Below are 27,327 nucleotides of genomic sequence, written 5' to 3' on the forward strand. Positions count from 1 at the left end.
TGCGAACTTGCATACCTTATGTCGTGCTGTCTTCACGATCGCAAGCACATCCAGGTATTGGGGTGTCCTGGTGGCCCCAGACTTCCCGTCCCGCGGACCCCTGCAAACCTTAGCAGCCAAACCCCTGACAACGTCCAGGTCCGTGTCTCTCCCGCCCCTGCCACCAAAGCTTGTCGGTAAAACGGCCTTGAATGACGTCTTTTTGGCATCTGTCAGCTAGGCCCAGCCCCCTAAAGAATCCCTAGCTCAGGTAAGGTACGTACACAGAGCTATAGGTACCTAGGTAGCCAGCCCGCAGTCGTTGGAGACTGGGAAAATAAGCACTGATAAACAAACCGATAACAAGACAGCAAAGAAAGGGGGACACAATACTAGAAAACACAACTTTGCTGGGTGATCAGATCTCGAGTTTGACGTGTACTTGCTGCGGGCCACAGACAAAAAGTTGACAGCGGTCAGATACGAGGGCGGTGAGGTGTCGCAGCCTGTGTCGAAGCCCGAGCAAGCTCCATCGTCTTGCAGCTGGGATCTGGACTCCCGGCGTGGAGCGTGAGACTGACTGCTAGCCCAAGGTGAATTGTGCATCTTTGCCCAGCCACCGATTTCCGCGGCGCCATCCACGCCTCACTAAATGCCCGACCAGACCTCTTCTCATTTTCCCTCTTTACCCTTTTCAATCTTCTACATCAATCCGAGCGAACCTGTGCAGATTGACATTCCACAGCAAATCTTTGATCGTCGTTGTCAAAAGATCGTCGGCGTCAGTGAACTACTTTAAACTGACAGGCGCGACCCAGCGCCACTTACACACAGAGCCTGGGGCCCGGTCGACGACTCTAACCCAACCTCAACACCATCATCGTCAGCTGCAGAACACATTACGATCGATACCAAAGCCATTGCCTCGAACTCGGCACAATGCGTTCTACTTCATTTCTGGGTCTGCCTTCCTCGCTCTTGCTGCTCACCGCAGCATGCATCAACGCAGAGCACCCTGCGGTCATCCGCAAAATGTCACCAAACGCCGGGGAGAAGCTCCTGCCCAATGACCTCGCCTTCACCGAGAACGACGTCTTTGGGACAATAAACACAACTCCGCTCTCGCCCCGCGAAGAGCTTCTTGCCGCTCGCATGGCCGACGACAACTTTCTGTCCAACTCCTCGTTTTCATACCGACCACCTTTTGCGGAACATCATGACAGCATTACTAGCACGGGCTGGGAGAGCCTTAGGCGCGCCGTTGAGGCGCTTCACATCCTCGAGAAGAGGCAATCTTGCCCGACAACTATGAACAGCTGCGATTACATCGGAGCGGCGAACAAGTGCTGCCTGAGCAACGAAGTGTGTGTCAAGGTAGTCGATGAGCACGTTGGGAACGTCGCCTGTTGCCCCAAGGGCGCTGCTTGCAGTGGAGCCGTTGCGGCATGCCCCAGCGGTACCACCAGCTGTGATGCGGAGCTGAGTGGTGGATGTTGCATCCCGGGATATGTCTGTCAAGGCGTTGGCTGTAAGTATTCATCCGCTCCTTTACGCTTGGTATACGCTGACAGGACCAAGGTGTACCAAGTCCTCCCCCGGCGACGAGTGCCTCACCAACTCAGACGGCCACAGGCACTGGCGGAGGAGGAGGAGGAGGAGGAGGCGGAGGAGGAGCAGGCACGACAGTCGTACAGACCATCACCACGACGTCCGTCTCGACAACGACGCTCGTTGACGGGAGAACCACGACCGTACATGTGACGGTCATCGTGACAGTGGGCGGCGCGACTACGAGGAGAACTACGACGAGCACAACCTCTGACGAGCCCTCGACCACGGCTCCGGAGCCTACGACGACGACAACAGGTACCGCAGTGCCTCCTTTCCGACCGACATCCACCGACTCAGACGAGCCGCCAGTCACATCCGCGTACTGCCCGACTGGATTCTACGCCTGTCTCGCCCGCGCCGGGGGAGGCTGCTGCCAGACTGGCCGCGACTGCGCCACGACTTCGTGCCCGCCCACAGAATCGACCACCATCGTTAGCAACGGCGTCACCGTCGTCGTTCCCCTCACCGAGGTGCCGGAGCCCCAGGCGACCGAGACCTGCGCGAGCGGCTGGTTCTTGTGCGGCTCCGAGGGCGGTCCTGTTCCTGGCTGCTGCCCGAGCGGGTATGAGTGTGGCACCGCGAGCTGCTCGAGTATCTCACCGACACGCACTGGCGAGATCCAGAAGCATTTCCCCAACTCGGGGGGTGCAAGAGGTGGGGTGTCGTTGGCTGCCATGGCCATCTCCCTTATGGTTGCGTTATTTTGATTCACAGCATCATTGCATTGGGTGGCGTTTATAGACTGGAGTTTCAAAGGCACTGAAGATGGAGTTCATTCAAAATTCGGAAGAAACGAGGAAATGAGAATAGGACGGTCAGGGGAACGTATACGAGGGACGTCCAATGGCACTGGTCACAATGAATAAGACAGGATTCCCCGAGGCTTGAGCCTGGGAACATATTCCAGCACACAAACTCAAGAAAGCACGTGGTGAAGAACGTGATCCCGTTGTAGCTTGATCGACAGACTCTTGAATTTGCAACACAATCTTGACCTTGGCGTGGGATCTCCATGTTTGCACAAATCAACGAGTGATATTGCGGATCAGCTACTCCCGTTAGAACATCACTCTCAAGGTTCAAGATGAAAGATATGGATGACATGGAACCTTGGTTGAAAGGGCAAAAAGGACTTTCCGCGCCGTCTCAGACGACACGCAGTGAGTGACAAGAGAATACATGAAAATGGGATGTCAATGATTGGATCTATCTGTACCTCCAGGGCCTCCAGACTAGCTACTTAATGGTACTCGCTTTTCTTCTCAGAAAAATCAAACACAGATTCAAATCTAAATGATGTCCCCATGCGGTACTCATAAGAGTGACGGAGGACTCGAACAAAAACTCCTTTGCGCCGTGTAAAAGTGTTATTCCGCCTCAAGGCGAGGCTCTATGAAGACTGTTCCCCGCCCACGATGATGCGATTGGTGACCGACTTGGTATTAAAAGTAAAATGTATGATGCAAAGATTCGGGCCTACTCTTCTTTCACGGGCCTAGTGACGTGTGGGGGTATGTGTGAATTTGCTAAGGAATGATCGTATTGTTGGATGCCTTTGGTACCTCTCGCCTGGAGAGGGGGATGGGTGTAGGTAAACCATGTCGAGTAAAGGAAATAAACAAAAACATTGTCTAGATGAAGTAGGCAGCGACAATGCCAGCAACGACGAGAGAGCCGACAGAGTTATGGACTGCCGCGGCGGTGGGCACGGAGGTCGGGTTGGTGATTGTACCCGATGGCGGGATCGGGGTCCGCGTGCCTGACGGGCTGCTGCCGGACGTGGCGGTAGTAGGACGACCGGAGCTACCACCGCCACCACCGCCACCACCACCACCACCACCGCGGCTCGTCGAGGTAGTACCGTTGCCAGAAGGAGCAGGCCCACCGCCAGTACCGCCGCCGCCTCCGGTCCCAGTAGGTCTAGACGGGCCGGCAGTACTCGTCATCGTACCGTTACCAGAGGACCGCGGCGGCGGGCCGATCGGGTACGTAGGTCTCGGGACATACCCCGTGCCGGTCCCCGTCCCGGAGGCGTACGGGGTGCAGACGCTGGGCGGGAGCTGAAAGGGGCTGGGAGATGCGTAGACGACGCAGTTCTTCTCGCAGGCGGCGTCGCCCGAGTAGGGCTGGGACATCCAGCAGAGGGAAGGGTTGACGCCCAAGGGGAACTGGCCGGCGAGGTTGTTCGTGCAGCGGCCCGGTTGGCCGCGGCCGTTTGCGTCGCAGCGGATGATGATGTCTGTGCCGAAGGAGTCGCCTGCGCAGAAGGCGGAGTTTGGGCGGGAGCAGATGTATTGGCCTGTTGTTGCGTTGCTGTGGTGGTGGTGTTAGTGAGGACTAGGGCAAGGGAGAGGGAAAAGGTTTGGCTTACTATGTGACTTGGGCTGAGGCCAGCGCCGAAGCGGCGAGGATGAGGGTAGCTGACGTCTTCATGTTGATGCGCTTCCAGCTAAGTTCTATCATAGACGTGAAGATGGCCGAGGTGTAAAGGATGGAGGCGACGGAGGATAGACGAAGCCTTTGTGTAAGTGCAGGTTTTTTGGAGCTCACACAAAACGAGGGGATGTGATTTCTTTATGCTGAGGTGTGTGAGATATGAGATGCTGATAATGAGAGAAACGGAAGGGATGAGAGGTGGAATTATCCGCGATCCATATATAGATGGGCTACGTGGAAGCAACGCTACTAAGTGAAGGGGGGGAAGCATATGCAAGAAGCCATCTTCAGGCACGGAAATGGAAGAGAGTCAAGATGGCTGGGATCGGCTTCCGGAGCCTAAAAAGTTAGCGCATGCGAAAAGCCAAGTAACGTCAGGCTATCTCTCCGTTGTAGAAGACGACGGCGGCGGATCCGCTGGGTTCGAAAGAGAAAAGCGAAGACGAGAGAAAAGCCGGCGGCGGCGCTGAGACAAACGTCAACTGAGGTGTGTGTGATGGCGAAGCTGGGCTGGGGGGCTGGCTGGCTGACTGACTGACTGATAGCGGCGCGTTGGTGGTGTGTTTCTGGCGGGTCTGCCGATTGGCGAATCGGGTTGCCGTCGGCGTCTTTTCTTGGAAGGTTAAGTTCTTGCTAGTTCGTCTCCAAAAGGCAATGAGACTTGGTTGCCTCTGAATCTGAATCTGAATCTGCCCACGCAGTCTGGGCGGGTTTCCTCGATACTGCGTCTACCTCTGCAACCAGAATCCCGGAACGACCGGGGTGAGTAAGTTTGTCCTAGCATGCAGAGAGGGAGCAAATGGAGAGGAATGGGATAGGTATGGGATGGCAGGCCAAAGGGAACAACACCCCCTCATGCCAGCTCCCTGGAGTCCCTGTTGTCGGCCGTCTGTTGCTTGTTGAAGGAAGCAGAGGCATTTTCGATAGAGCAGAGTTGCATCACTGACATCACGAGCGAAGCTTCCAACCCCTCCCTGCAGCATATTCCTCTATGGGATGAACCTGCGATCTGCATCTTGCTCACCATACTTCCCGTCTTGGATATGATACAGATTTAACAAAATTTAGAATAACAAGGCCTGGGATTTTGTTTTGCCTCAAAGTGAAATTTGAACGTCAAACAATTACCGTATTTTCTTCTCAAGAAGCTGACCATATGGACGCAGCGCATATCAAGCCACCGGCAATCGCGTGCAGAGGTGCAAGCTTGACACGAGATTCTTCCAAGGTATGACCACTTCTTTAACGAAGACTGAGACAACCGACACGAATGCAAACTCGAAAGTGGCCGGGGAGGGAGGGGGTGCCGCTCGCGCACATTCCAACACCCGAGAACGGTTGCGAAAGGGGGGTGCGTGTTGGTGGATCGAGAGACATACACGTGCAACCGTCAAGCCACGCCATTATCGTCGCCAGCTCGTCTATGTACTCTGATCGCGCGGAAAGAAAAAAAAAGACAGGGGACTGTGTGCATGAGCGATTCTCGCTTGTCTTTCAGTTTGAATCTTTTGCGGGCGAACGGCCGGTTGCCTATACTTGCACAGCGCTCCGAAATACATTTCCGATCTAAACCACCCGAGCAACCTTATTCGGTAAAGCTGAGAGCTTCTTCGTACGACAATCCAACCAAGACCCAATCCAGCAAGAAAGAGAAGAAGAATACACCGCCTCGTGGCTTCAGCTCAACCGAATCCGACTCCGTGGCGGCCGTATTCAGAAGAGCTGACGGGCGGGATTGGCTTATACGCGCCCCGAATATCGAGAATAGCCAGCGCTCGTTCATGACGAGACCATCATCGATTCTTTCTAAACTCGTTTCGCAAGGACGGAAACCTAAGTAATAACGTGCCCATTAGAAAAGGCATCCTCTAGCTGAAAGTATTGGTTGCGCAACGGCCTAGCAGCAGTTGGCGTACCAGCCCACTGGAATGCGCCCCCGGCCATCTTCATCGCTAGCAGCTCGCGCGTGCCGCCCTACGCACTATCCGTACAGCCCAGGTTAGCCCTACGACGAAAATAGAAACACTTAAAGTCCCTGTCGCGACGATGGAGGCCGCCCCGCCGCTCCCGACAGGTGCGGGTCTGTGCTTCTTCTCCCAAGTCTGTACGTAGTAAACTTGTGTTCCTAGAAGCTCTGGACAAGGCAGACTGCGAACATTCCAGTACTTCGTGCAACTACGCGTCGCGTTCGGAACGCGGTGGCCGGACATTCCAGCTACGGGCTTGCAATCGAGGCGAGGGGTAAAGCAAGGACCGTGGAAGCGGTGGGTTTCGTTCAGCTGATGCGGCAAAGCTGTGTCGATCGATGGAAAGCAAGTGCCGTTTCTGCCGTTGAGAGTTAGGTAGGCCAAGTTCAGTTGGATGCTCGTGACTCTTTTTTGAGTACGTATTGCTGCAATTTACTACCTATACCTTCGATGTGGAGTTGGCTGTCTATTAGGGTGGTCTGGAGCCATGCAGATGGGTTCAGATACTCTTCAGGTTGAGAAATCATTCATTCATTGACTACATCCAACGCACACCTTTGAACCACAACATCCACCAACTTTTGCAATCACAACTCCGACCTCCGACAACGCCTGCACCTTCGAGGGGACCACATCCCACCATGGTTATTCTACACCTTTCCGTTGGGAGGGAGCTGTCTTGTTTCTTCCTCGCCATCATGCTGCAATGGTTCTCCCTCAAAGCTCCTCGTAGACCTCGGTCTGGTTAACCATGGCGCTGAGAGGACCGCGCTTGACCATGATACTCATGATCTCGTAGAGCGCATCAGCGGCGGCCATGGTAGTATGCTCGGCGTTCGTATCGTAAGCAGGCTATTTAACATCGATTAGTCTTCTGTCACATTGCCCCCAGTAGCAATAGCATCCACGAAGAAAACTTACAGCAACCTCCACGATATCAGCAGCAATCAGATTGAGGTCCTCCAATCCACGAAGTATGGTGCGAAGCTCGCGAGTGGACCAGCCACCCGTCTCAGGGGTACCGGTGGCGGGAGCGACTTCGCGCCACGGTCAGCAGATATTCATTCAAATGTTTCAAGCATTTTATCACTTACAAGCAGGGTCGAGAGTGTCGATATCCAGAGAAAGGTAGACGGGGTTCTTTGTGCCGACACGGTCAATGATCTTCTTGATGATGCCATCCGTGCCAATCTTGTCAATCTCGCGAGCCTCCACAATCTCGAAGCCACAGTATCCATCGTTCTCGTAGTCACTGGGTCCGCTGAGCGTCGTGCGGATACCAGCGTGGATGTTGGAGTCGTTGCGCAGCAGACCCTCCTGAGCGGCATGATAGAAGTAGGTGCCGTGGTTGATGCTGGCAACTTCCGAAGGAGAACCGCCAAAGACCTTGGGGCGCCCTGCAAGATGTAAGTCTTCCTACTTGCGCCTTTGTAGATCAGTTGACTTACAGGTATCAAGATGACTATCAAAGTGAATGACAGACACGGGACCGTAGGCACGGTTGATAGAGCGCAGCAGGGGTAGGGTGATGGTGTGGTCACCACCCAGAGTGATGACACGAGGCAGGGTGCGCTCGTTCTTCGCAGGTCCCTTCTTCGCCGCATCTGTGGCAGGCTGGCGCGAGAGGATTTCAAAGTGTCCCTCTTCGATCTGGTGCAGAGCCCACGTATTGTCGTACCTTGCCTCGAGTTAGCATGCGGATGAGCAAGGTACGTGGTGGCTTCTCACGATGTGACGGGAATGTCTCCGCAGTCCAGGACAGTAGCCCAACTGCTGAACGGGTTTGTGGCCAATGGCACATTGTAACCTCCGCTGTCCGAGGTAAGTATTCTATTTCGCGCGGGACCAGCATCCCGGAGTGGGCATAGACTTACTAGAGGTTCAGACGGCGCGAGCCCTGGCGAATTCCTGAGGGACCAAAACGGGCACCTGGGCGGTATGAAGTACCAGTGTCGAAGGGGGCTCCTGCGTGGTGTCAGTGCCATTCACAGTCGACTGCTCTCCGCCCATACTCACCAATGAATGCAATGTCATACTTGACGTTCTTTGCGCCGAGGCATGGCTGGTACGGCAGGCGGCCAAAGGTGGAAATGCCCGAGAATACAGAGTCGGCCTATAGTGTGTAAGACAACGCTCGAGGCCCAGGTCAATGGTGTTTTAAAATTACCTGAGTACCGCCGTCACCCGGGATAGTATTATACCAGAGGGACTGGTGAGGTCCGGACATGGACTTCTGGTGGTCGTCATGGTCGCCGTGACCATACACAGTTGCCGCAAGGCAGAGTGCGAGGAAGCTTCGAGAGACCATGATGCTGACAGTTGACAGTACGGCGATTTCAAATTGCAGCTACTGCTCGGGACAAATTCAAAAGCTCATGAAGGGGAATGGCCTTGACTTTATGATCTCGACGAGCTGCAAGGTCCCGTTCTATGTCAGAAGCAGATTGGCCAAAGTTCGACAGCTCTTCTCCACGCATGATGTTTTATGGTGGGCATCAGGTATGGCCCCAGGACCGGCTCGCAAGCTTATCGTCGACGTATTAGCCACACCACAGGAGCTCCCTGAGACGCTTACTGGTCAATGGATAACCATCAGACGCAATGTCGGTCAAAACGATTAACGTGTTGGCGTTAGGTAAAGACCAGGGCCGCGGCAGACCGTTGCTCGCAGTGCGGGGCAAGAGATAAAGCTCCCTCCGCCCTTCTCCAATGTCATGATGCTTGCAAGATCAGCGAAGATGCTTGGTTCGAGCTGCGATTGGCTCCGAGTCTTGGAGTACCCGGCCTCTGCACTCCAGACGAAGAACCCTCAGATCAAGCGGTGCTGCATGTAGTGGCAGGGTTCTGCCTACTACCCAGGCAACCAGGCGCCGTCGGCGAAGCCATTGCCGTGGGGAGAACGGTTCAAGTGTCCGTTCCTAGGATGCTAGGTCCAAGGATGGATGGTCTGGATGCTGTGAGTAGGGCGGGGTCAAGTTGGAGTGTTGTCGGTATTATGATGCAAACTCTGAACGAGATAAGCCAGAATGGGTTCCCCAGATGCACCTTCTGCAGGGCCTTTGGCCGGGTCTTGAAGAACAAGTCTGTAGCGTCGATAGCACCAACCCGGTTCCGCGGGGAAGCGCCTGTTGAGCTGGAACGAGCAGAGTCACCTCAGCCAATGGGATGGCCCTGAACAACATTAGTTCATGAATCGTTGGAAGCGAAGAAGACTTCTCCGATCTCCAAAAGAGTCCTGGTTCTTCAGAAATGCATTGGTGAAGAAGGTTCCTCCAGACGGGAGTCCTCGTCGATGACGTGGGGCAAAGCAGCAACTCCCACGCGGGGCTGATAAGATAAAGCTACGGCACGCTAACACATGCAACCTGTGCTAGGCGCTTACCCGAATAGGAAAACAAGCAGTAACGGCCACCTCGGTGCACTTGCAACCCGTCATGCACACTTTCGCCTGGGGAGAAATCGACAATGGCGATGATATGCGACATGTTGCAGGGCCGGGTCCGGAGAGCTGATAAGCAGGGTACGATACTTGCCCGGAAGTCGGCTTCATCGGCGGCCTGTCATGACTTCTTGGGATCGATAAGGACGATATGTTATTCCAAGTATGGGCATCGACCACCGCCCAGGATCTCAGCTGAAGGTACTTAAAACCTGAGGGTTTCTTCTCCAAGCTGAGATGAACAGCTTACCTGCTCAACCGGCCTTAAATCCCAACGGAGGATTGTCCCTTGCTCCGGCTCATCCGCACGTGCTGAGGTGCCGGATCCGTCATGGCATCGCCGCTCATCGAACTTCGTGAGATTATTGACCCACACCGGGCCGACTCTCGCCTGGCAAGACCTGGCGTTCACGGCGGAGCCCGGGAATGCTCCGCCCCGGCGCCATCCCGCGCCCGTGGAGCTTGCCCCGGCTGAAACAAGCCGAATCCGGCACCTTTTCGACTGACAAAAATGCGTGGTACGGTCATATGTTTTACTGTTGCAGCAGAACATCGACTGGACCCTGGAAACTTCAACCACGGAGAACAGCACTTGTCGAAGGAAGGATGATGAATGCGCAGTACCTACGGCACGGTTGCAATTTTCTTCTGTCTTTCTTTCTTTCTTTCTTCTCGCACCTCAGCGGGGCGAGCTGAACTATGGCTGCTGCTCTGTAATCATGACAGCGCTGCCTATCGTGTTTTTTTCTTGCAAGTCAATTTGCCGTCCCCGACTCCCTGTGCATCCTTTGCAGTGGCTCTGTTTCCAAATCTGCACCTTGTCTCATGCAGCAAGCCGTGGCAGGTCGCTGATTCGCCTCGGGGCTTGTTGGAGGTCATGCAGGTCTGAGAGAAGGACGCCAAGTTGCACAGTTCTGATTTGTTTGGGGCAAGCACGGGAAAAAGTGGTTACGACTTCTTTGTTGCTGCATCTGCGCTGTTTTTGATTCATACGGGAGACCAGACGGCGTCGTTCAACCGGGCGTGGAAATCGCTTACAGCAAGATATGCAGCCTAAGAGATACGTGGGATGCCACGCCGGTCTTCTCTCAGCCAGCTAGGAAGGATGCCCATCACGAAAATTTGACACGCACAAGCTCTCAGAATCCATACCTATGGGTTGGAAAGTGCGAGCGACTCCCTATTGGGCGATGTGGCTTGCAGAACATGTGGCCGCATCGGTCGGAATACCTAGGGCATGTTGGAGCCGGTGAGGGGGGAGACCCAATGCGAAGACAGACGCACACGCACAAGAATACCTTCCACACATACAACTGAGTACCTACTGAGGAGACTAGAGGGGGGTTCCGTGGGAGGCAGAGACAGAAACAGGACGGCAAGGGGAGAAAAGCAGGCGAGTACACTTACCTACATACACCAGAAAGGAAAAGTTGGCATGGCTTTGCAGAAGAAGGAAACCACGCGTGCAGCACGATGCAACCACTCAAGCAGGTTCCAACCTATGAGCGGCCGTTGCGACCTTGGTGCAGGTTGACTTATTGGCGGGCGGACTGGGCCGGCCCCGTTTTTCCCGGCCGACTTGAGCCCGCGTAGTGCGCTACGGCGACAGCTGGGAACTTGGGATGGTGGAAGGGTTCCTCATTCGGCCCCCCTGGCGGAGCTACTGCTGCTGGGCCACACGCGCCTTACCTCTTGGTATCCTGGCAGAATTGCGCATCACGAGACGAACTCGATGCGACTGGAGGACAAAAGGGGGGAGGGGGACGACGATATCAGGAGTACCTAGGGACTCGTACGGAGGAGAGGGTAGAGAACTGCAAGTGCAAGTATCTTGGACCATGGCTGGGGAGTGAAACAACTCTGTGCAAGACGCTGTTTACAATTTACTGGATATTCTTTTGCCTTAACTCAAGGTCCCTTAGGTTTAGCCAGGAATACGTAAGTGCTGAGGTAGGGCAGTTTGCCTGGCTGTTCGTTCCCTTTCCCCGCCACCCGAATTTTCTCTAGCCAACTTTCTCTGCCTTCTTTTGGACTTGAGACTTGAAGTGCGACTCCTACCTGACGGGAGGAACCTACTAGGAATCTCCTTGACTCGGCAGGTTTGGAAAGGCCCCGAATCCACCGTCCACGCGGAACACGCACAGTTTGCGACGGGGGCTGCCCAGTCTTTTTTTCGCGCGCAGCCGTCAAGAAACGAACAGGTTGGACCCACGTATCATTGGACTGAGATGCGGCCCTGATGTACTTTTGCAAGCAGTTGCAGTAGAAACAGTACATTGACCTCACTTCACCTCGACCTCTCTTCCTTACCTTACCTCGCCTTGGGTACCTAAATACATGCCTAAGGTAAGGTAGGTAGGTAGGGTTCCTAGCACCTCAATGATGTAAGTATCATGTATCCATTTACCGGCGCGCAACGCCCCGCCATTCCTCTTTCTCGCACCTATCGCCAGCTTTCCTCCTCGCCCGTCTCTGCAACCCTCGGCCACCACCAATCTTCTCACGTCCGGATACTTGCCGCTCCATCTCTGTTCTGCGCTGCTCTGCTCTGCCCTTGTCTCTCTTCTCCCACCCCAAAGGGCGCATTCTCTTCCTTTGCGTCAGACCCTTTCCCGCCCTGCCAATCATCCTTCCCGTCTGTCTTTTTACAACCGTCGACTTGTCTCCGTCGTCTCAACCTCCTGAAGCCGTGTCCTGCACCAAAATAGCGCCAGCGTCCGTCCGCAGGTTGCAGGAAGCCTTGGATCGCCCTCTTTTCCCTCCTTTTCACGCTTCCACCAAGCCCGGCTGAAGCGCTGCGTCAATCTCACATATCGTCCCGTCCTCTCTCAGTCTAGGCCCCCTACTCCTCTCCCTACGTCGGTCTGTGCGACTTGCACCCGATCGGACCGCATCCCGCGCCCGAGTATTCGTCCTCGCCTCATCCCCCTCCTTCTGTTTCTCTTTACAGCACAAAACACGGGCCGTACATCGTGACTACTGCGACCACGTACTCTTTACCTCAACCAGAGAGATTCCGTCTCATATCGCTGGGTTGAACCAATTTGAGGATTGTGCTCCGTCTCATCGCTTCTGTTGTCTCTCTCAAGACTGCCATCGGTCACTAGACGCCACTGGACTCTGACGCGATTCACCAACCAAGTCTTTTCGATTCAATGTCTCACGCCTACCCTTAAGACCTTGACGTCTCAACCACCACTGGGTTTTCAATCTTCACCTTACTTCACTCGGCACTCCGAATTGTCCAAAGTCTTACCGTCGACCACTTGCTTCCTCATCTCAATCACAAACACGCCCATGAACCTCACTCTGCTCAGCATGCAAAGAACTCTGGCCCTCTCCCATCCTCGCTAACCTGCGAAGGGTCATCGTGTGTGCATTTGAAGCGCGTCGCATGCCTTTGGAACGCATTTCAACAACCGCCATCTGAAATGGCTGCTGCTACGAGCCTCAACTCCACCGCCATGTCGGTTCGATCCAAGAAACAAGTATCGACCTTGCCTGCAGACGGCTTGCAGGCGCAAAGAATGTTCAAAAAGCACAAAGTACTGCCACACCCTAGGAGACATGCAAGCGATTCTGCGCATTCCTATGAAGTGCGATCGACGCCTAGGAAATATGACCTCGATGTGGATGCCATAACATCGCAAATGCGAGGGCCGCAACAGCAAAGCCCCCAGACGCTGAGACACCAACCTAAGCGGATAGGCAGTGGCCCGGATTTGCCTCCGACACCGCCTTCCCACTCGCGAACCTCATCGAGCACTCACTCCATCCAGCATCCAAGCCCAGCGCCCGCCGAACCTCATGCGCCGGAATCGCAGACACCAACAACTCCAGCGCGCGCCCCAGCCACTCCTCCGAACCAAAAAAGTCCACCAACGCCAGATGTGACGCCTCCTCAACCTGCTACTCGCCCCAAGGTTGTTCGACCGATACCTATCGACCGCACAGTATCGAAAGCTACCACCGTTGAATCGCGAACTGAGTCTTTCCGAACTGCCAGAGAAGAGCCCTTTTCCTCTGAAGAGGACTTGCAATCGACTGTGAGGCCAAATATTCTGTCAGCACGAACATCTCAGAACACGGTTCGTCGCGTTTCCGAGCCTCAGGTGAGGACGCCGCCTGCAGTTGGTTTAGGCCTCGGGCTGGAGTCACCTACTGAGGACCTTCCGACTCCCAAGGCCAAGGCAGACTTTGGTACCTTTGACGGAGAATGGGCCTCGAATAACGAAGTTGAACAAGAGTGGGACGACAACCTGGGCAGAAATGTCACGGTAAGAAAGAGGCGTACTAAGCCCGAAACCCCGCCTAGGACTGGAAGACGGAGGGTCGAAATCATCGAAGACCGTGTTGTCACACCGACAAACGCTGCCAAGGCAGTGCGCGCGATGTCCCAACGGGACAGGGCAGCTTTCTATGCACCTAGCGAGATCGCTTGGCCCAACACCTCAACTCCAGGGAAGGCAGCTGACGCGGACTCACGCAGACTGTCGGGAATGTCTGCGAAATCTGCAAAATCAAACAAGTCGGTTGCGTCCACTATTGTCGAGGCAATCTTAGTCGAAGCTCCTTCAATCCCCCAAAGGAGGCAGACGCTCAGACACGTCCGGAAGCAATTTGGACTGAGGGACTCAGGCTCTGATCTGTCTCCCCTCAGCTCTGCCACAAACTCGGCTATTCAGTTGGAAGGAAGCCCGAGGCGACCTAGAGCGCTCACTCGCCCTAGCGAAAGCCGTCATGACAGCTATGCCTCGAACACCACCTTTAACTCGATTTCAAGTAGCAAAGCACGCAGAGAAGTCTGGAAGAGCGGTGGCATTCCAGTCATTGTTGTCCCCGATCGTCGATCATCCAGATCTAGTCGGGAGCCGTCTCTCAGATCAACCAGCAGTAGACGATCCAAAAGAAGTACCAGTGTCGGTTCAGCGACTCGCACAAATGGTCCGAAAAGTCACGACTTGCCTACACCTGTATTCGAACGTCCAGGACGAAAATTGCGCTCAATGTCCGAGTCAGATGGATCCGACCAACGCACGATTGATTATCCGCCCATCATTCCGAAGCGTTCTTCTTCTTTATCCGCTCCGACCAGCCGTAATACTTCCCGCGCTGGCTCGCTCACCGCGGAAAGTTTGAAATCTCAGAACGCTTTGTTGAATCAACAGCCTGGACATGAAACGAGGATACCCGCCTTGACCCTCCAAAGAGCGAAATCCTCTGAGACTGATAACGGCCACCATCACCGAGACCATAAACTCAACGTGGACCGTCACGGTGACCCCTTCTTTGGTAAACGACTATCCACGCAGAATACGCCTTTCTCAGCAGCTTCCGTGGAAACAAGCGGTACTGCGCCCGAAGTGTCTGAGGCCAAGGCTGTGAGCTTGTACCCTCATCAAAACTCATCCGTGCTTGTCGTCAATCACTCCAACAAGCCGTCGGAGGACTCTGAGGATTCGCAGACCGAGAGAGAGTTGCCGCAAACGCTCCAGAGGCCGACGATTGTTACTACAGGTCCAGACGGCGAGTGCCCAATCACACCCTCGCAACCTCAGCATTCCATGGACGACGTTGATTCACCGCTTCGCAATCCTCGCGCGGCTCCACCAGTCCCTCCGATTAATCCTCCTGCGATTCAGTTCATCCCCGCGACACCTTCGGGATTAACCCCCAATCATGAGAGGCAACGCAACATGGGCAATTATTTCGAGGCGATGGAAGAGGCGCAACCTCAGCGGAGTAGATCTGTTATCAAAAGGGCATTGGTCCGACGACGCAACTCGGAGACGTACCCGCCCAAGAGTGGCAGACCTGGGCTCCTTACCAGAACCTTTTCTCTGACGAGAAGAGGATCAAGCTCTGGGGCTCGTGGTGACGACCATTCTGCTGTTGAAGAGCCATGCTCTTGCCCGGAATGCATGGCCCCGCCCCCCGAGGACGACCGATTGCATCCGCACTGGCGTCCTGCCTACTCGGATCAGGATGACGATGTGTGGGAGAGGGAGATGGAGGATGAGCCCATCAGCCAAGTCTATCGATACCCTCCCATTGACAATAGGCCAAGCCCGCGAAGACGTATTAGCGAGCGGGTGAAGAAGACGTTTGCTATTCTTCCAGCTCGCGGCGAGGATGACGTTTACTCTGGATCTCAAAACGAGCCTGACCGCCGAACTATCCGCCGGACAGACAGTGGGAATCTGCGAGTGATGAGACGCCGCGGCAGCCTCGACTCGCTCCGCGACCAATCTCCAGCTACCTCAGGGCCTTCCACGAGGCAGAACGACGATCGCGACGCAGACGGGCCCCCGAAACGAAGACGTCGTTTTTCGATTTCGGGCACTTTGGAAGGGTTGCAAAACCTGCCGCGACAGCTGAATGAGCGTAAGCGAGAGAAGAGAACCCAGGAGTTGAGGCAGAAGATCAGCGGGCCACGCGAAGTAAGAGACGGCATGGGTGACGTCCTTCGACGGAACTCGTACCGTGGCCCCCCAAACGAACAAAACAACTTAGGGGTCGCACATTTTTGATGCGACTGCAACGTACAAAATTTCTCGAGTACTTCAGATGATGATCCTGTCTGGAGCACTTTTTTCAACGCGTAATATATCTGGGTATGAAGCACAAAAGGAGGGTGCTGGAGGAAATGAAATGGGATCATCACGACTGCTATGAACGAACGCCTTTTTTCTCCATTCTTACGACTACAGAAGCCTGTTAACGACACAAAGAACTGCTTTCTTCGCGGATCTCGGAGCTGATGACGGAGGGTTTGATGGCAAAGTTTTCCCACTTTTTTGAGACTTTGACGACGATATTGATGACAATGATTTTGGGACTGGGGGAATCGGGATTTTGATGAACGATTGAACGCGCGCGTTGCCTGCTACAGATAAAGAAGGACGTCTTATTATTGTATCATATAGAAAAAAATTGCTCGTCAAGATACCATCTAACTCAGCGTTTCGGAACGAAACTTGCTTGGCCCATTTCTCGGTTTTGCAGGATGAGCTTTTGCTTCCATGTGTTTGATTGAATGTGATATACCATGCCCATGTCATGAAAACCTAAGTTTTTTGATACACCCTTTTGCCCTGAATATGACGCCTAAACACCAATCCCACTTGTACCAAGAAGACACGCGCCCAGATAATGCAGTTTGCTGTGGACAAAGACAGCCGCACAGCATTCTACCGCCTGTCCTGACCCGGAGGTCCACCACCGGGCGGGAATGCACCAGGAGGACCAGGCGGGAACGCGCCGCCGCCCGGCATACCGGGGAACTGGAAGTTGGGGGGCAGACCGCCCGGCGCGCCCGGGGGCGGGAAGGGGAGGCCGGCTGGGAGACCGCCGGGCGGGGGGAACGGTAGGCCTCCTGGGGGCATTGGTGAGCCGTTGGGGCCCGGGGGGAAGGGAGGCATGGGCGGCATTCCGCGGCCTGCTTGTCCTGGGGCTGTTGAGGTTGTCGGTGTTAATTTTGTTTGGAAAGGCATCGAACAGAGGTTCGTGGTTGGACTTACGTGGGATCATGCCTTGAGGGAAGGGGGGTGCGCCGGCGGGCATGCCGGGGAAGGGAGGGGGGACACCTGGAGAGGGGTTCAGGTCAGTACTTTGATGCAAATTTGCCCCGTCGCCGTAATGAGGGGCGCTGAGAGAGGGTGAGGGAGGTGAGTACGAACCTCCTGGGAAGGGGAACGGCGGAGGGAAGGCCGATCCAGGCTGGTTTTGTGGCAGCATTGGGTTGTTGTGCGCTTGGCCTTCTGCGGCGTAGGATGAGGTAATGGAGTCGATGACGGACTGGGCCTTTTCGTGACCGATTTCTGGAGAAGAGGGGGGCCATGTTAGCTTTCATGTGTCGTGGTGGATGCGCAGGTAATGGGAGGAAGAGGAGGAGGAGGAGCCGTACGTTGGTAGTAGTCGACGACGTTGCGCAGGTGGTTTCGACCGCTGTTATGCGCCTTGCGCACGCTCATGGAGTCGTGCGTGAGGTACACATCGCAGTAATCGCCTAGAATCGGGGAGTTCAGGTCAGTTTGGCTGAGTAGCTTCGCGGTCGGTCGGGGTTCGATTGAGACGTACAGAAGACTGGAATCTCATGTTAGCTTGGTGTTCGCGAAGATACTTGGAAAAGGGTCGGGACTTACACTTGGGCATCTTGGCGGTAGTCTCTCTTTGACGAGAAGAAGCTGTATCAGGTTGGCAAGGTTCCGATCGGACAGCAGCTCAGTTGCAAAAATCGTGTTCCTGAAGCTGTAATGCCGCTTTTGTCGCATCGCGATATTGAAGAGCGTCCGACGCGCCAAACGCCACACCCAAAAAGCTGCGAGGCTATCGCTCTCACGTGAGTGCCAAGACACGAGGCTGCCCCGCCCACCAAGCCCAATTGGCCAGAGCAGTCGACCTCTACCCGTCCGACAGGGGTCCCCAAGGTGGGTCCAGGCCTTTTCGAACGCGACAGATTTCCAAAAATCCCCAAAGGTGGTTCCTAGAGGCCCATAGCTCTCCTATCGCAGTTGTGTCCTCGTTAGCCCAGGGAGCTCCTTTACGACGCAATTCCCAACAACCCACGCCCAGGCTGTTCTCCCCGCCCACCCCTTCTCCTCCTCAACCACGACGGTCCCGATACCCGAATCGATCGAACCCTTTCTCAACTTGTCTTCGAATCTGATACGGAAATCTGCGAATTTAGCTATGGCGCCGACGACATCATTGCTGCGCTACGTGTGCGGTCTTGTGCTACTCGCCTGCTGCGCCCAGGCGCTCAGGTTCGACCTGCACGCTACCAGCACCCACGAGGGCAAGAAGGAGCGATGCATTCGCAATTTCGTCGCTAGGGACACCTTGGTCGTCGTCACGGCTATTGTGGATGGTTCAAAGGGTGACGGCATGACCGTCAACATGCACGTATGTGGCCTCAACTGCTATGCCCCCAACGCCATCCTCCCCGATATTGGGACTTGATCTGAGCAGAGATGGAAGCTTTTCTTGGATCGAAGCGGGACAGCAACAAGGGAGAGGATTGAGGGAAAGAGGAAACTGGTCGCAATGGCAGTTTGGCTGACGATGCATAACTCTCTAGATCAAGGATGCTGTTGGCAATGACTACGGAAAGCCCAAGGACATTGCAGGCGGCGAGAAGCGTGTCGTCTTTACCTCCCACGCAGACGCTGCCTTCGACGTTTGCTTCGAGAACATCCTGTCTGGTTGTACGTCGCACCCGCCCACCCCTACACTCACGCACATTGCCATGTCAATGGCTTGAAACCCTCCGCTTACCCAATTGTCCTTTACCGCACCCCTTGAGGAGAGCACAAGAACCAAGAAAGCTGACGAGAGTGTCCCAAACCAACAGCCGGCCGCAGCGGCGCAACGAGCCGCCACATTGAACTCGACATCGACATCGGCGCCGACGCAAAGGACTGGAACGCCATCCAGGCGACGGAGAAGCTCAAGCCCGTTGAGGCGGAGCTGAGGCGCATCGATGAGCTCGTCAGCGAGATCAACACCGAGATGGACTACCTGCGCGCCCGCGAGCACAAGCTGCGCGACACCAACGAGAGCACAAACACCCGCGTCAAGTGGTTCGGCATCGGCACGACGCTCATCCTCGTCGGTCTGTGGGGTTGGCAGATTATGTACCTGCGGGCATACTTCAGGTTTGTTGCTTGCTCTGTTTTGCTGTGCTCTCGGAGAAGCTTTGGACATGCTAACCGTGTGATGCTATGACAGATCCAAGCACCTGATTTAAATGCCATATATCGGTGAAGTGAAAAAGGAAGTCAGCCAATGGCTTGCCAACAGCGTAAAGGAGTTACGGAAGACGAGAGATGTTGCGCCGCCGCACAGCGGTGATGATGAGAGTCTCTGTGATGCCATCGGAAGCATCAAAAACCACCTCGGGGTTTTCGAGTGTGTATTAGTGTATGCATACATACGACGGTCACCATAAAAGTCATGAATGATATAACGCAGATTACATTACAGCATTGTGCTTATGGCATGTTTATGATTACTGAGATGAGGCTGGCACATAGGGTGTACCTGAGTTGAAGGAGTGTCTCTGCAATATCTTCCGGTCCTAAGTGCTCAGTCTTTGCTCCTTGGATCTTGTACATTGTGCAGCAACACGTCTATTCTGGAGACTTTGCTAGCAGCCTCTGATTGCTGTCAAATTACAGATGTGTACGATATCGCTCCACGTGGCAAGAGCTTCCAATAAAGCCTTGCAAAGAGCCCATCCCCCTCCCGAGTGAATGGTATCTCTCTCCACCCCAAACCATGCAATTAAGCTTCCAATGAAGCCATCTATAATGTACCATGCTCCCATAATTTTGCCCTCCCCACCCAAGATGATATTTCCTGATAGATATTGGTACAAATGTCTCAAACCTCTCTCTTCAAAACTCGTCGGCGCATATCTCACAGCGAGATCTAAAATATCTCTCTAGTTCTTCTTACCCGCGCTGTCAACGTCAAACAGAGGCGGCATAAACCCAAGCCCACCCTCCTTGCGCTCCTGCACGTCCCGGTGCACACCAACAGTCCCGTCCGCGCGCCGGCTCCGCACGTGGGCCCTCAGCATCTCCAGAATCTCACTACCCTGCCACCGCACGGGCACGGGACGGTACTGCGCCTTGAAGGAGCCGACGGTGTTGGCCCACTCGCCGGGGACGTCCTGCGTGCGGACGTCCTCCTTGGGCTTCTGCGTGGTCTTGCCGGAGTCGATTGTCGAGGCGGCGCCGGAGCCGACGGGGCGGTAGGACTCTGCTGCGTTGACGGTGGAGGAGGCGAGGGTGTCGTTCGACGACGAGGAGGACGAGGTCTTTGTAGTCGAGGCCGAGGCTGAGGGGGCTTCTTCCTGGGTGGCCCAGTAGTAAATGTCCCAGTCGTTCTCGTCGAGGAAGAGGTCGTACTGCGCCATTTGGGACTTTGTCATGTGCGGCAGGTGTTCGTTGGCGAAGGTCGACATGAGGAGGTCTGATTCGAGGGTTCCGCGCTTGCGGGACTGGTCTGTTTTTTCCGTAGGGCAATGATTAGTTGCTTGGGATCTTACTTTCTGCATGAATTTGTTCTCTCTCTCTCTTCATCGTTTCCTCAACTAGAAGTCGAGTGTAGAAAGAATACCAAGGAAAAGGCACTCACAAAGAAGACGGGCGCGCATGGTCCGCTCATCCTCGCCCTGACGCCGCAGCGGCTCGACGCGGAACTTGATGCCCTCGAACTCGCCGACGCCCAGCTCGCTGTTGACGGCGGACTCGGTGTAGACGGGCGGCTTGTCAGCGAAGCATCTGCGGAGGACCAGGGGCGCCGCCGCTGTCGTCGTGGGTGCCGGCGCCGTGACGCGGAGGCGGCGAGCTGCCGGGCGGAGGGCGCGGGCTACTGTCGACATTTTCTTTGCGATTTGATTTCGGGGTGTTGGGTGGAGGGGAATAGTCGGTTCCGACGTTGCGCTTGTGCAAAGTCGAGGTTGTCGGTGGGAAGAAGGGTGTCTTGAGGATCTGTCTTACAAATTGGACGCTGTGATAGGTGCGAGGTCGGTTTTGACGTTACCGAGGTAGAGGGGGAGGACGAATAAAGCAACTACTTCCCGCCCGTAATTCGCCTCGAAAACTGTACAAGACCCTTGATTTCGATGCAGCAACAGAAGCTCGGACCGTAGGAAAAACTTACCGTATATCACGGATATCAACACTGTATGACGGTTCGATCTTGACGGGCACGCGGAAGTGGCTTGGATCGTGCACAGTACACTATAATGGCACTGCAGATAATTAAGGCATTGATAACAGGATCCTTGCGTGGTTCCTCATTATCCAGATCGGAATGAGTCAAGTTTCCTCATTGGCACCCGGATAGAATACGGAGGTGTGGGGGACTATTTCAGGGTCTTAAGATAGCATTCCAATAGTGATGCCGAAAAAGCTTGGTCGTGTTGCATGGCTAACATTTGAAAGGATCCTCGAATAGAAGAGAGAAACGTGCTTCACATTGCGACTCTATCAAAGAATCCTCAAACATCAATGTTGATCAAAACGAACGAACCAAAACATTCATGCCCGGCATCATCACAGGACCATACTGCAGAATCGCGGGTAGCGAAAGAACATGTGGGTATTTGGCTAAATGAAAACTCCGTTCGAGATGCAGTCTGTACCTCTCAAATTCCGTCCCCAGAAAGCCCGCCTCCAGCGCCGATTCCATGCCAAGCGAGCATCGAAAGAGAAGGAACGAAAACGTTGTGTGTCTGCCAGTAGAGATGGCCCCCATCTCGATAAACAACCCCCCTCGAGGGAAGCCAATTCAAAAAAAGAGAGGAATGAACCTCGCCGCCCACCCAACCACCACAATTTCATATCAGTCATTATACCCCCCCTTCTCAAAGGTCGGTCGTCATTAAAGAAAAAAAAAAGGAGAGAAACGGCGGCGTTGTGTGTAATAACAATCGTTTCCTTTATTCCCCGCCCTCTGGTAATATCCTCCCCAGGCTGCGGAGCACCTCCATGACGGGCATCTCCTTGGTGCCCGCGTTGGCTTTTTCCCTCACCTCCCGCTCCTTGAGCCGCGCGGCACTGAGAGAGAGGACCTTATCCGCCTCTCGGCCCGCCGTGTCAACGCGTTGGGAGAGCTTGTGTATGCCGTCCGCGAGCTGGTCCACCTTAAACTCCAGCGTCGACTGCGTGTTTTGCAGGCGGGCGAGCGTTTTGGCGCGGACATTCTCAAACGAGGATGCCGGGTCGGTGAGCCAGCTCAACATTTCTGCCTCATTTGGCTCGAGGATGGATGCGTCGGCTGCTGTTGCTGTTTGTGCTGTGTCTGTTTCTGAGAAGAGTGGTGGTATATCCGGGCGCGGTTTGTTTAGCGCCAGCCATTTCTTCTTTTCTAGTTTTAATCTATGGTTTGTTAGTCTCCGCATCTTCATGAGCTCGGGGATTCGGAAAGTGTACCTTTTGACTTTTTGTTCCAGTTGCTCAATTTTCTCTTGATGTTCAAGATTGCGCGGGTTTGGGAGGTAGACCACGGGCTTCTTTGGCCCCTCTTCTTCTCGACTGAACCAGTCTGAAAATTCTGACTTTGTAGAGAAGTCCTTCAAGAGCTGTTCCTGAATATAACGAGCTGGAAAAGTTAGCTTGGGCACGGGGTTTCCAGGATTCGTACTTTACTCACCACCCAAAACAGTATTGGAATCTGTCTGGCCATGGGGCGGTTTTTGCAGTAATGCTCGTTCGCCACACCAAGTCAAAAGCTGCTTCATCCGTCTTGGTTCCATGAGACCCTCCGACTCAATATGCTTGTAAAATTCTGCAGTTTCAACCTCGCGGTGGGGTATCGCGTTATGCCCACTCTCAATCAGCGAACTTGCTCTCCGACCGCGCATACCCGTGCTGCTCCGACGATTGCCTCCGCCCTTTTTCCTCATCTCCTTGTTGCGATTGATAACAGGCGTGTCGCTGACGGGAAGCGTGATTTTTGCAGACTCGACCGGTTCCTCGATGGCGCGTGGCGTCCGCCGCCTATCCGGCTCCGGCTCCCTCGGTGTCGCGCTGTCAACTTCATCATGCTCTTCCTCCTCCTCTGGGACTGGTTCTGGTGCTGGTTTCCTGGCAGGCTTTGCCTTTTCTGTTTTCCCAGTCGATCTGCGCGTGCTTCGGCTCGTCGTGCGCTTAGGCGCAAATAATTGTAGCTCATCGTCCTCCGCCGGCTGCGTGCTCGCTGTCCGTCGCGTTCGCGGCTTTGATGAAGCAGCTGCTTTCGGCGCAGCTACTGGTGATGCAGGCTCGGGCGCCTTCGCTGCCGCCGAAGCGCGTCCTTTTGCTGGCCTTCCTCTTCCAGACTTTTTCGGGGGTAGTGGCGCCGGTTCAGTTTCGATTTCCGGTTCGGGTTCTGGCTCGGGTTCTGCGTTCTTAACTCGCTTCGATTTGGATCCGCGCGTGAAGTGGAAGTCGCCATCCTGCTCGTCGTAAACCGATGAAGCTGCGCGTCGTTTTAGCATCATCCTTGCCGCCTCCCCGCGCTCCTCCAACTCACCCGCAAGACGCTTGCTTTTCCTTCTCTCTGGCTGCTCGTTGCTCATGCTAATGACTTGCAACGGGTGACGGGTGCGAATGACGGTCGTCATGGATGGCGCGTTAAATGAAGCATGCGGTCGAGAGACAAAAGGTGGCGCTCGGTGTAGGAATCGGAAAGTCGCGCCTCGAGGCAATCGAAAAGCGCGTCAATTGGCGCGTCAAAAATCCCAGGCGACCAGAATTTCGGTGCGCTTTTGCGTATTTCCAATCTTGTGAGAAGTGTGGTCAGCGGGGTGCTGTCGTGATTTTCGCGTTTGGGCGGGTGTGGTAGTTGGCGGCGCGAGACGAAGTTGGGGTGGTCCTTCTCTGCGATGTTGTTTACAAGAGTGAGGGATGATTTACCCGAGAGGTCGCGCTAGTCCGTTTTGGGCAACCCCTCTCGACCACTCACAACCCTGGAACATGACTGCCTCACTTACATCACTTCCACAAGTTAGGTAGGTATTAGTTCCACTCACTGCTGTCGACGGATGGTCCCGGTGCCTAACTATCTATACCTTATTTAATCACAACTCGGTTTGCGGTCCATCGTGTCTAGGTATCCTAAGCATAATGGTGGCCGTATTCATGTGCAGAACAATTAGTCAAAAACTGATACACGTTCATCTACGCACACATCATCTCAAGACTCATTATGGAGGTGAAATCTCATAAATTAAATGACCACGAGGCGTTGCCGTTCATGCAGCTCTTGTTACCATTGCTACTATAAATCCAATCAAATCAATCAGCTAGCAGACGATGGCTTATTCCCATCGACCACCCCTCGACGCCTACACCCTTTCAAATGACTTGCCGACCCTTGAACTCCTTTTGATGTATATGCCCAGTATCTAGCCCTTCCAATGATGGACTGATACAATTGCAGCAAGCCAATGACGCCTGCCAAACTCCCCACCTCCGCCTGCCCAAGGTGGACTGCCTCTGTTACTGGGCAGCTTACCCCTGGTTGCTTGCAAACCCCTCGTAGAAACGAAGCGAAGTGAAGATATTGGCGCCAAAATGTCGTATATAATGATGATACAGTTGAGCCGTAAGATATGACTGGGCCAGAGAATGGAACAGCATGAAAGTCGTAATCTCGGTGTCGCCGTAGACTATCCGAGAAGAGCAACCTCAACGGGTTGTTATTGATGGATCAAATCCTCCAACTCCTCATATTCGAAATGATTGTTGTACAAGGCTTTGTCATCCTATGAAAAGCGGCGTTGCACACCCTGACCCGCCGCCAGGACTTGCTGGTTGGGAATAGGAGCGGCCATGCCATACGGATTCATCTGGGGATTGAATGGCTCCATGGCCTGTTGCATGAAGGCACCGTGAAGGCCTTGCTGTTGCGTAACAGGGCAGTCTTTGTGGGCCAGGAGTAATGTCTTCAAGTTAACAACCTCCTCACGCAACTGCGTGATCTGAGCTGTGAGAGCATCGTTCTCACTGCTGAACAGTTCAACTTTTGACTGGAGATTAGCCAGCCACTGTTTCTTGCGCTGGCGACACTTGAGGGCGGCAACTCTGTATGAAGAGATTAGCGACGGTCCCACTGGAAGCGACTGTTCGAATGTTGGGACTTACCTGTTACGTTCCAAAAAGTTCTTGCGCTTCTCCTCGTCAGTCATCTTCGACTTTCCGCCTTCACCATTCTCATGTTTCATGTCGTCATCATCCGATTGACTATCATCGCCCATCATATCAGGAGGGGGGGCATTGTTGTTCGGCTTTGACTTCTTGGCGGGAGGGGCCTTCGCCGGCGGCTCTTCAGCCTTTCTTCGGCCATTTGTCGACGCGCCGCCAGTCGAGTTGCGCTTGCCCTTGCCCCTGGCTGCGGGACGGGCTTGCTCGCTTTCATCCGACATCGCACTTCCGCCTTCGCTAACACCACGGACTGACGACCCGGCACCGACAGATCCAGCACCGTTGGCACTCATTTGAGGTGACGTGTTGACGCCTTGAGCAGGTGGTGGAGGCGGGTGAGCCTGGGATTGTGCTTGTGCTGCCGCGAATCCGCCGTTTGGAGCACCGTTTCTTCCCTGCGCACCTTGAGCAAGCATAAACAGACCGTTCGCTGCGTCGTTATCGTGCGGATCGAACTGCTTTGCTTCAGTCTTGACAGTAGTTGCACCGTTTGGCATCTCCTGCGGCTGCGATGTCACAGCTGTCTGTTGCTGATTATGGTTCTGTGTCTGGTTTTGGGGCTGACTTTGGTTTTGGTTCTGGTTCTGATTCTGAGCCTGCGTGTCACGCTTCGCAGCGGCACTTAACGCAGTGCGATGGAAATCGATGGTGCTAGGCGTGGCACCACCACTGGCCAACTGGGCAAATAGTTGCTGAGAGTTAGGGCTGGGGGCAGGGAACATGGAACCACTGCCACCGGGAGTCAAGCCAGTTCTCAACGAAGATTCGTTCGGGGTCGGGAATCCGCCACGAAGGTGATGCGTATCGCTGAAGTAATCGCTGGTAGGACCTGACAACATGGCCGGGCTCAAAGGACCGGTTCGCAGAGAACCTCCTCCCCAGTTGAATGGAGTTGCGCCGCTACCAGGGAGCAACGAAGATGGCGAGGTCAGAGCAGCAACGGATGGCAATTTCGTACCACCTGGTGTCTCTGGCGCGCCTCCGCCGAAAGACTGCTCAAAAGGATTGGGCTCCAGACTGAGAGAGGCGGCTCCGGCGCCGAAGTAATCGGGAGTATTTCCAGTCGTCTGTCCAGGTCGAGGGGGAGGACCAAGAGGTTTCGCGCCGTCAGCATCGGGCTTCAGACTCGGGTCGGGTTGCTTCACTTCCGGAATGGTGTCTATATTGTGGTAAGCGAGTGAACGACGACGAAGACGACGACGACGACGATATTGGCAGCAACAACGACGATGCCTATCGGTGAAGAAACAACAAGTAAGGCGATGGAGAGGGTGTCGGACTTACTTTGACGTGGGGGAGTGGCATTGTTGGACTGTTTGGGTGACTTCGTATCACCTCCGGTCGAGGCGTCGTTCGGTGAGGTCCCCATGATGACGACGATGATGTATTATATTTGGGGAAAGAAGCGTTGTTGACGTTTGTGGGGTGGACGCCAAAGGCAAAAGGTGACGGTAGCAGGGTAGGGATGATGATGTAGGTATGGTAGTGTTGAAAAAGCCAGATGAGGTCAGAGGAGGAGTTGGACACGCAGAAGAATAAGCTTAGAAAGATAGATCTGGGTTGGAAGCGATGAGAGATCGGGGGGGAAACCAATCCGCTGCGCAGTATAGGAGGGACGGGCAAAGCAGCGATGGCGACGGCAGCAAAAGGTTAGCCGTCAGAGGCAGCAGCTACGCTATTGCAGCGCTCCTCTGTAATGGAAGCGGCACGAGAATGGAATGGCTTTCGACGATCGACGACGGTGGTGAGAAAAAAAAGTTGTCTCTCACTCTCTACGGCCGCCAGCAGGAAAAATAAGAGGTATTGCGTAGTTGTGGCCTCTGTCTGGATGCGTACCCGGGGACGTGCTAATGGGGGTGCAGAACGAGTATCGTTGTGAGAGTGAGATGTCGGGGGAGAAAAACGGCAGACGTCACAGGTCAAGTATGACGTTGCGCGGTGGTTGATTTTAAAAAAAAAGGGCGAGGGCGCACGAAAGAAAAGAAAATGGGTGGGCGGCGGCGCACACTCTGACACCAAAACGCCCACGTCCATGTCCATGTCCCCATCCACGTCCAGTGCCCACCCCTTCCAACAACGACCCCCCCGTCCCCCATTCAGTCTCTTGACAGGCTTCCTGTCTCTTTTTCCTCTTGCGCGCTTCCTTCCTCCCCTTTTGCTATCCGTTGCTCCTGACCTTTTTTTTTCCTCCTCTCTC

The 27,327-nt window shown here is 54.5% G+C and overlaps 9 protein-coding genes across 9 annotated transcripts; 3 read left to right on the forward strand and 6 right to left on the reverse strand.

Moving 5' to 3' along the window:
- The first annotated feature begins 347 nt into the window (after positions 1-347).
- HER10_EVM0010840 (uncharacterized protein) lies at positions 348-2,462 on the forward strand. The gene is made up of 2 exons (XM_035480287.1): positions 348-1,507; positions 1,558-2,462. Exons 1-2 carry the CDS (start codon positions 919-921, stop codon positions 2,295-2,297), a joined length of 1,329 nt encoding a protein of 442 aa, XP_035338873.1. The 5' UTR covers positions 348-918; the 3' UTR covers positions 2,298-2,462.
- Positions 2,463-2,698: 236 nt separating this feature from the next.
- On the reverse strand, positions 2,699-4,784 carry HER10_EVM0009926 (uncharacterized protein). The gene is made up of 2 exons (XM_035479397.1): positions 3,962-4,784; positions 2,699-3,903 (listed from the first exon to the last, which is right to left on the reverse strand). Exons 1-2 carry the CDS (start codon positions 4,051-4,053, stop codon positions 3,222-3,224), a joined length of 774 nt encoding a protein of 257 aa, XP_035338787.1. The 5' UTR covers positions 4,054-4,784; the 3' UTR covers positions 2,699-3,221.
- A 1,926-nt stretch (positions 4,785-6,710) lies between these two features.
- Positions 6,711-8,301, reverse strand: HER10_EVM0004737 (agmatinase 1; the record flags this gene model as incomplete). The annotated part of the gene is made up of 8 exons (XM_035474370.1): positions 6,711-6,845; positions 6,915-7,030; positions 7,088-7,390; positions 7,442-7,671; positions 7,722-7,805; positions 7,868-7,958; positions 8,010-8,106; positions 8,161-8,301. The coding sequence occupies 8 exons, from the start codon at positions 8,299-8,301 to the stop codon at positions 6,711-6,713; spliced, it is 1,197 nt and encodes a 398-aa protein (XP_035338290.1).
- Positions 8,302-11,892: 3,591 nt separating this feature from the next.
- On the forward strand, positions 11,893-16,336 carry HER10_EVM0000505 (uncharacterized protein). The gene has a single exon (XM_035470284.1). It carries the CDS (start codon positions 12,864-12,866, stop codon positions 15,960-15,962), a length of 3,099 nt encoding a protein of 1,032 aa, XP_035337912.1. The 5' UTR covers positions 11,893-12,863; the 3' UTR covers positions 15,963-16,336.
- A 32-nt stretch (positions 16,337-16,368) lies between these two features.
- On the reverse strand, positions 16,369-17,709 carry HER10_EVM0005864 (glucose N-acetyltransferase 1). The gene is made up of 6 exons (XM_035475467.1): positions 17,577-17,709; positions 17,512-17,517; positions 17,339-17,440; positions 17,112-17,252; positions 16,953-17,018; positions 16,369-16,885 (listed from the first exon to the last, which is right to left on the reverse strand). Exons 1-6 carry the CDS (start codon positions 17,584-17,586, stop codon positions 16,623-16,625), a joined length of 588 nt encoding a protein of 195 aa, XP_035338391.1. The 5' UTR covers positions 17,587-17,709; the 3' UTR covers positions 16,369-16,622.
- A 243-nt stretch (positions 17,710-17,952) lies between these two features.
- Positions 17,953-19,513, forward strand: HER10_EVM0005577 (endoplasmic reticulum vesicle protein 25). Its single transcript, XM_035475186.1, has 4 exons — positions 17,953-18,336; positions 18,512-18,638; positions 18,785-19,088; positions 19,162-19,513. Exons 1-4 carry the CDS (start codon positions 18,124-18,126, stop codon positions 19,178-19,180), a joined length of 663 nt encoding a protein of 220 aa, XP_035338361.1. The 5' UTR covers positions 17,953-18,123; the 3' UTR covers positions 19,181-19,513.
- HER10_EVM0013147 (uncharacterized protein) lies at positions 19,505-21,062 on the reverse strand. Its single transcript, XM_035482514.1, has 2 exons — positions 20,575-21,062; positions 19,505-20,442 (listed from the first exon to the last, which is right to left on the reverse strand). The coding sequence occupies exons 1-2, from the start codon at positions 20,819-20,821 to the stop codon at positions 19,877-19,879; spliced, it is 813 nt and encodes a 270-aa protein (XP_035339075.1). The 5' UTR covers positions 20,822-21,062; the 3' UTR covers positions 19,505-19,876.
- Positions 21,063-21,671: 609 nt separating this feature from the next.
- HER10_EVM0006907 (uncharacterized protein) lies at positions 21,672-23,979 on the reverse strand. The gene is made up of 3 exons (XM_035483024.1): positions 22,597-23,979; positions 22,377-22,545; positions 21,672-22,322 (listed from the first exon to the last, which is right to left on the reverse strand). The coding sequence occupies exons 1-3, from the start codon at positions 23,546-23,548 to the stop codon at positions 21,884-21,886; spliced, it is 1,560 nt and encodes a 519-aa protein (XP_035338505.1). The 5' UTR covers positions 23,549-23,979; the 3' UTR covers positions 21,672-21,883.
- A 154-nt stretch (positions 23,980-24,133) lies between these two features.
- HER10_EVM0007649 (bZIP transcription factor) lies at positions 24,134-27,121 on the reverse strand. The gene is made up of 3 exons (XM_035477199.1): positions 26,415-27,121; positions 25,071-26,289; positions 24,134-25,010 (listed from the first exon to the last, which is right to left on the reverse strand). Exons 1-3 carry the CDS (start codon positions 26,497-26,499, stop codon positions 24,692-24,694), a joined length of 1,623 nt encoding a protein of 540 aa, XP_035338577.1. The 5' UTR covers positions 26,500-27,121; the 3' UTR covers positions 24,134-24,691.
- Positions 27,122-27,327: the final 206 nt, after the last annotated feature.

The sequence above is a fragment of the Colletotrichum scovillei genome (genome assembly GCF_011075155.1).
Source record: "Colletotrichum scovillei strain TJNH1 chromosome Unknown Contig00001, whole genome shotgun sequence".
NCBI lineage: Eukaryota > Fungi > Ascomycota > Sordariomycetes > Glomerellales > Glomerellaceae > Colletotrichum > Colletotrichum scovillei.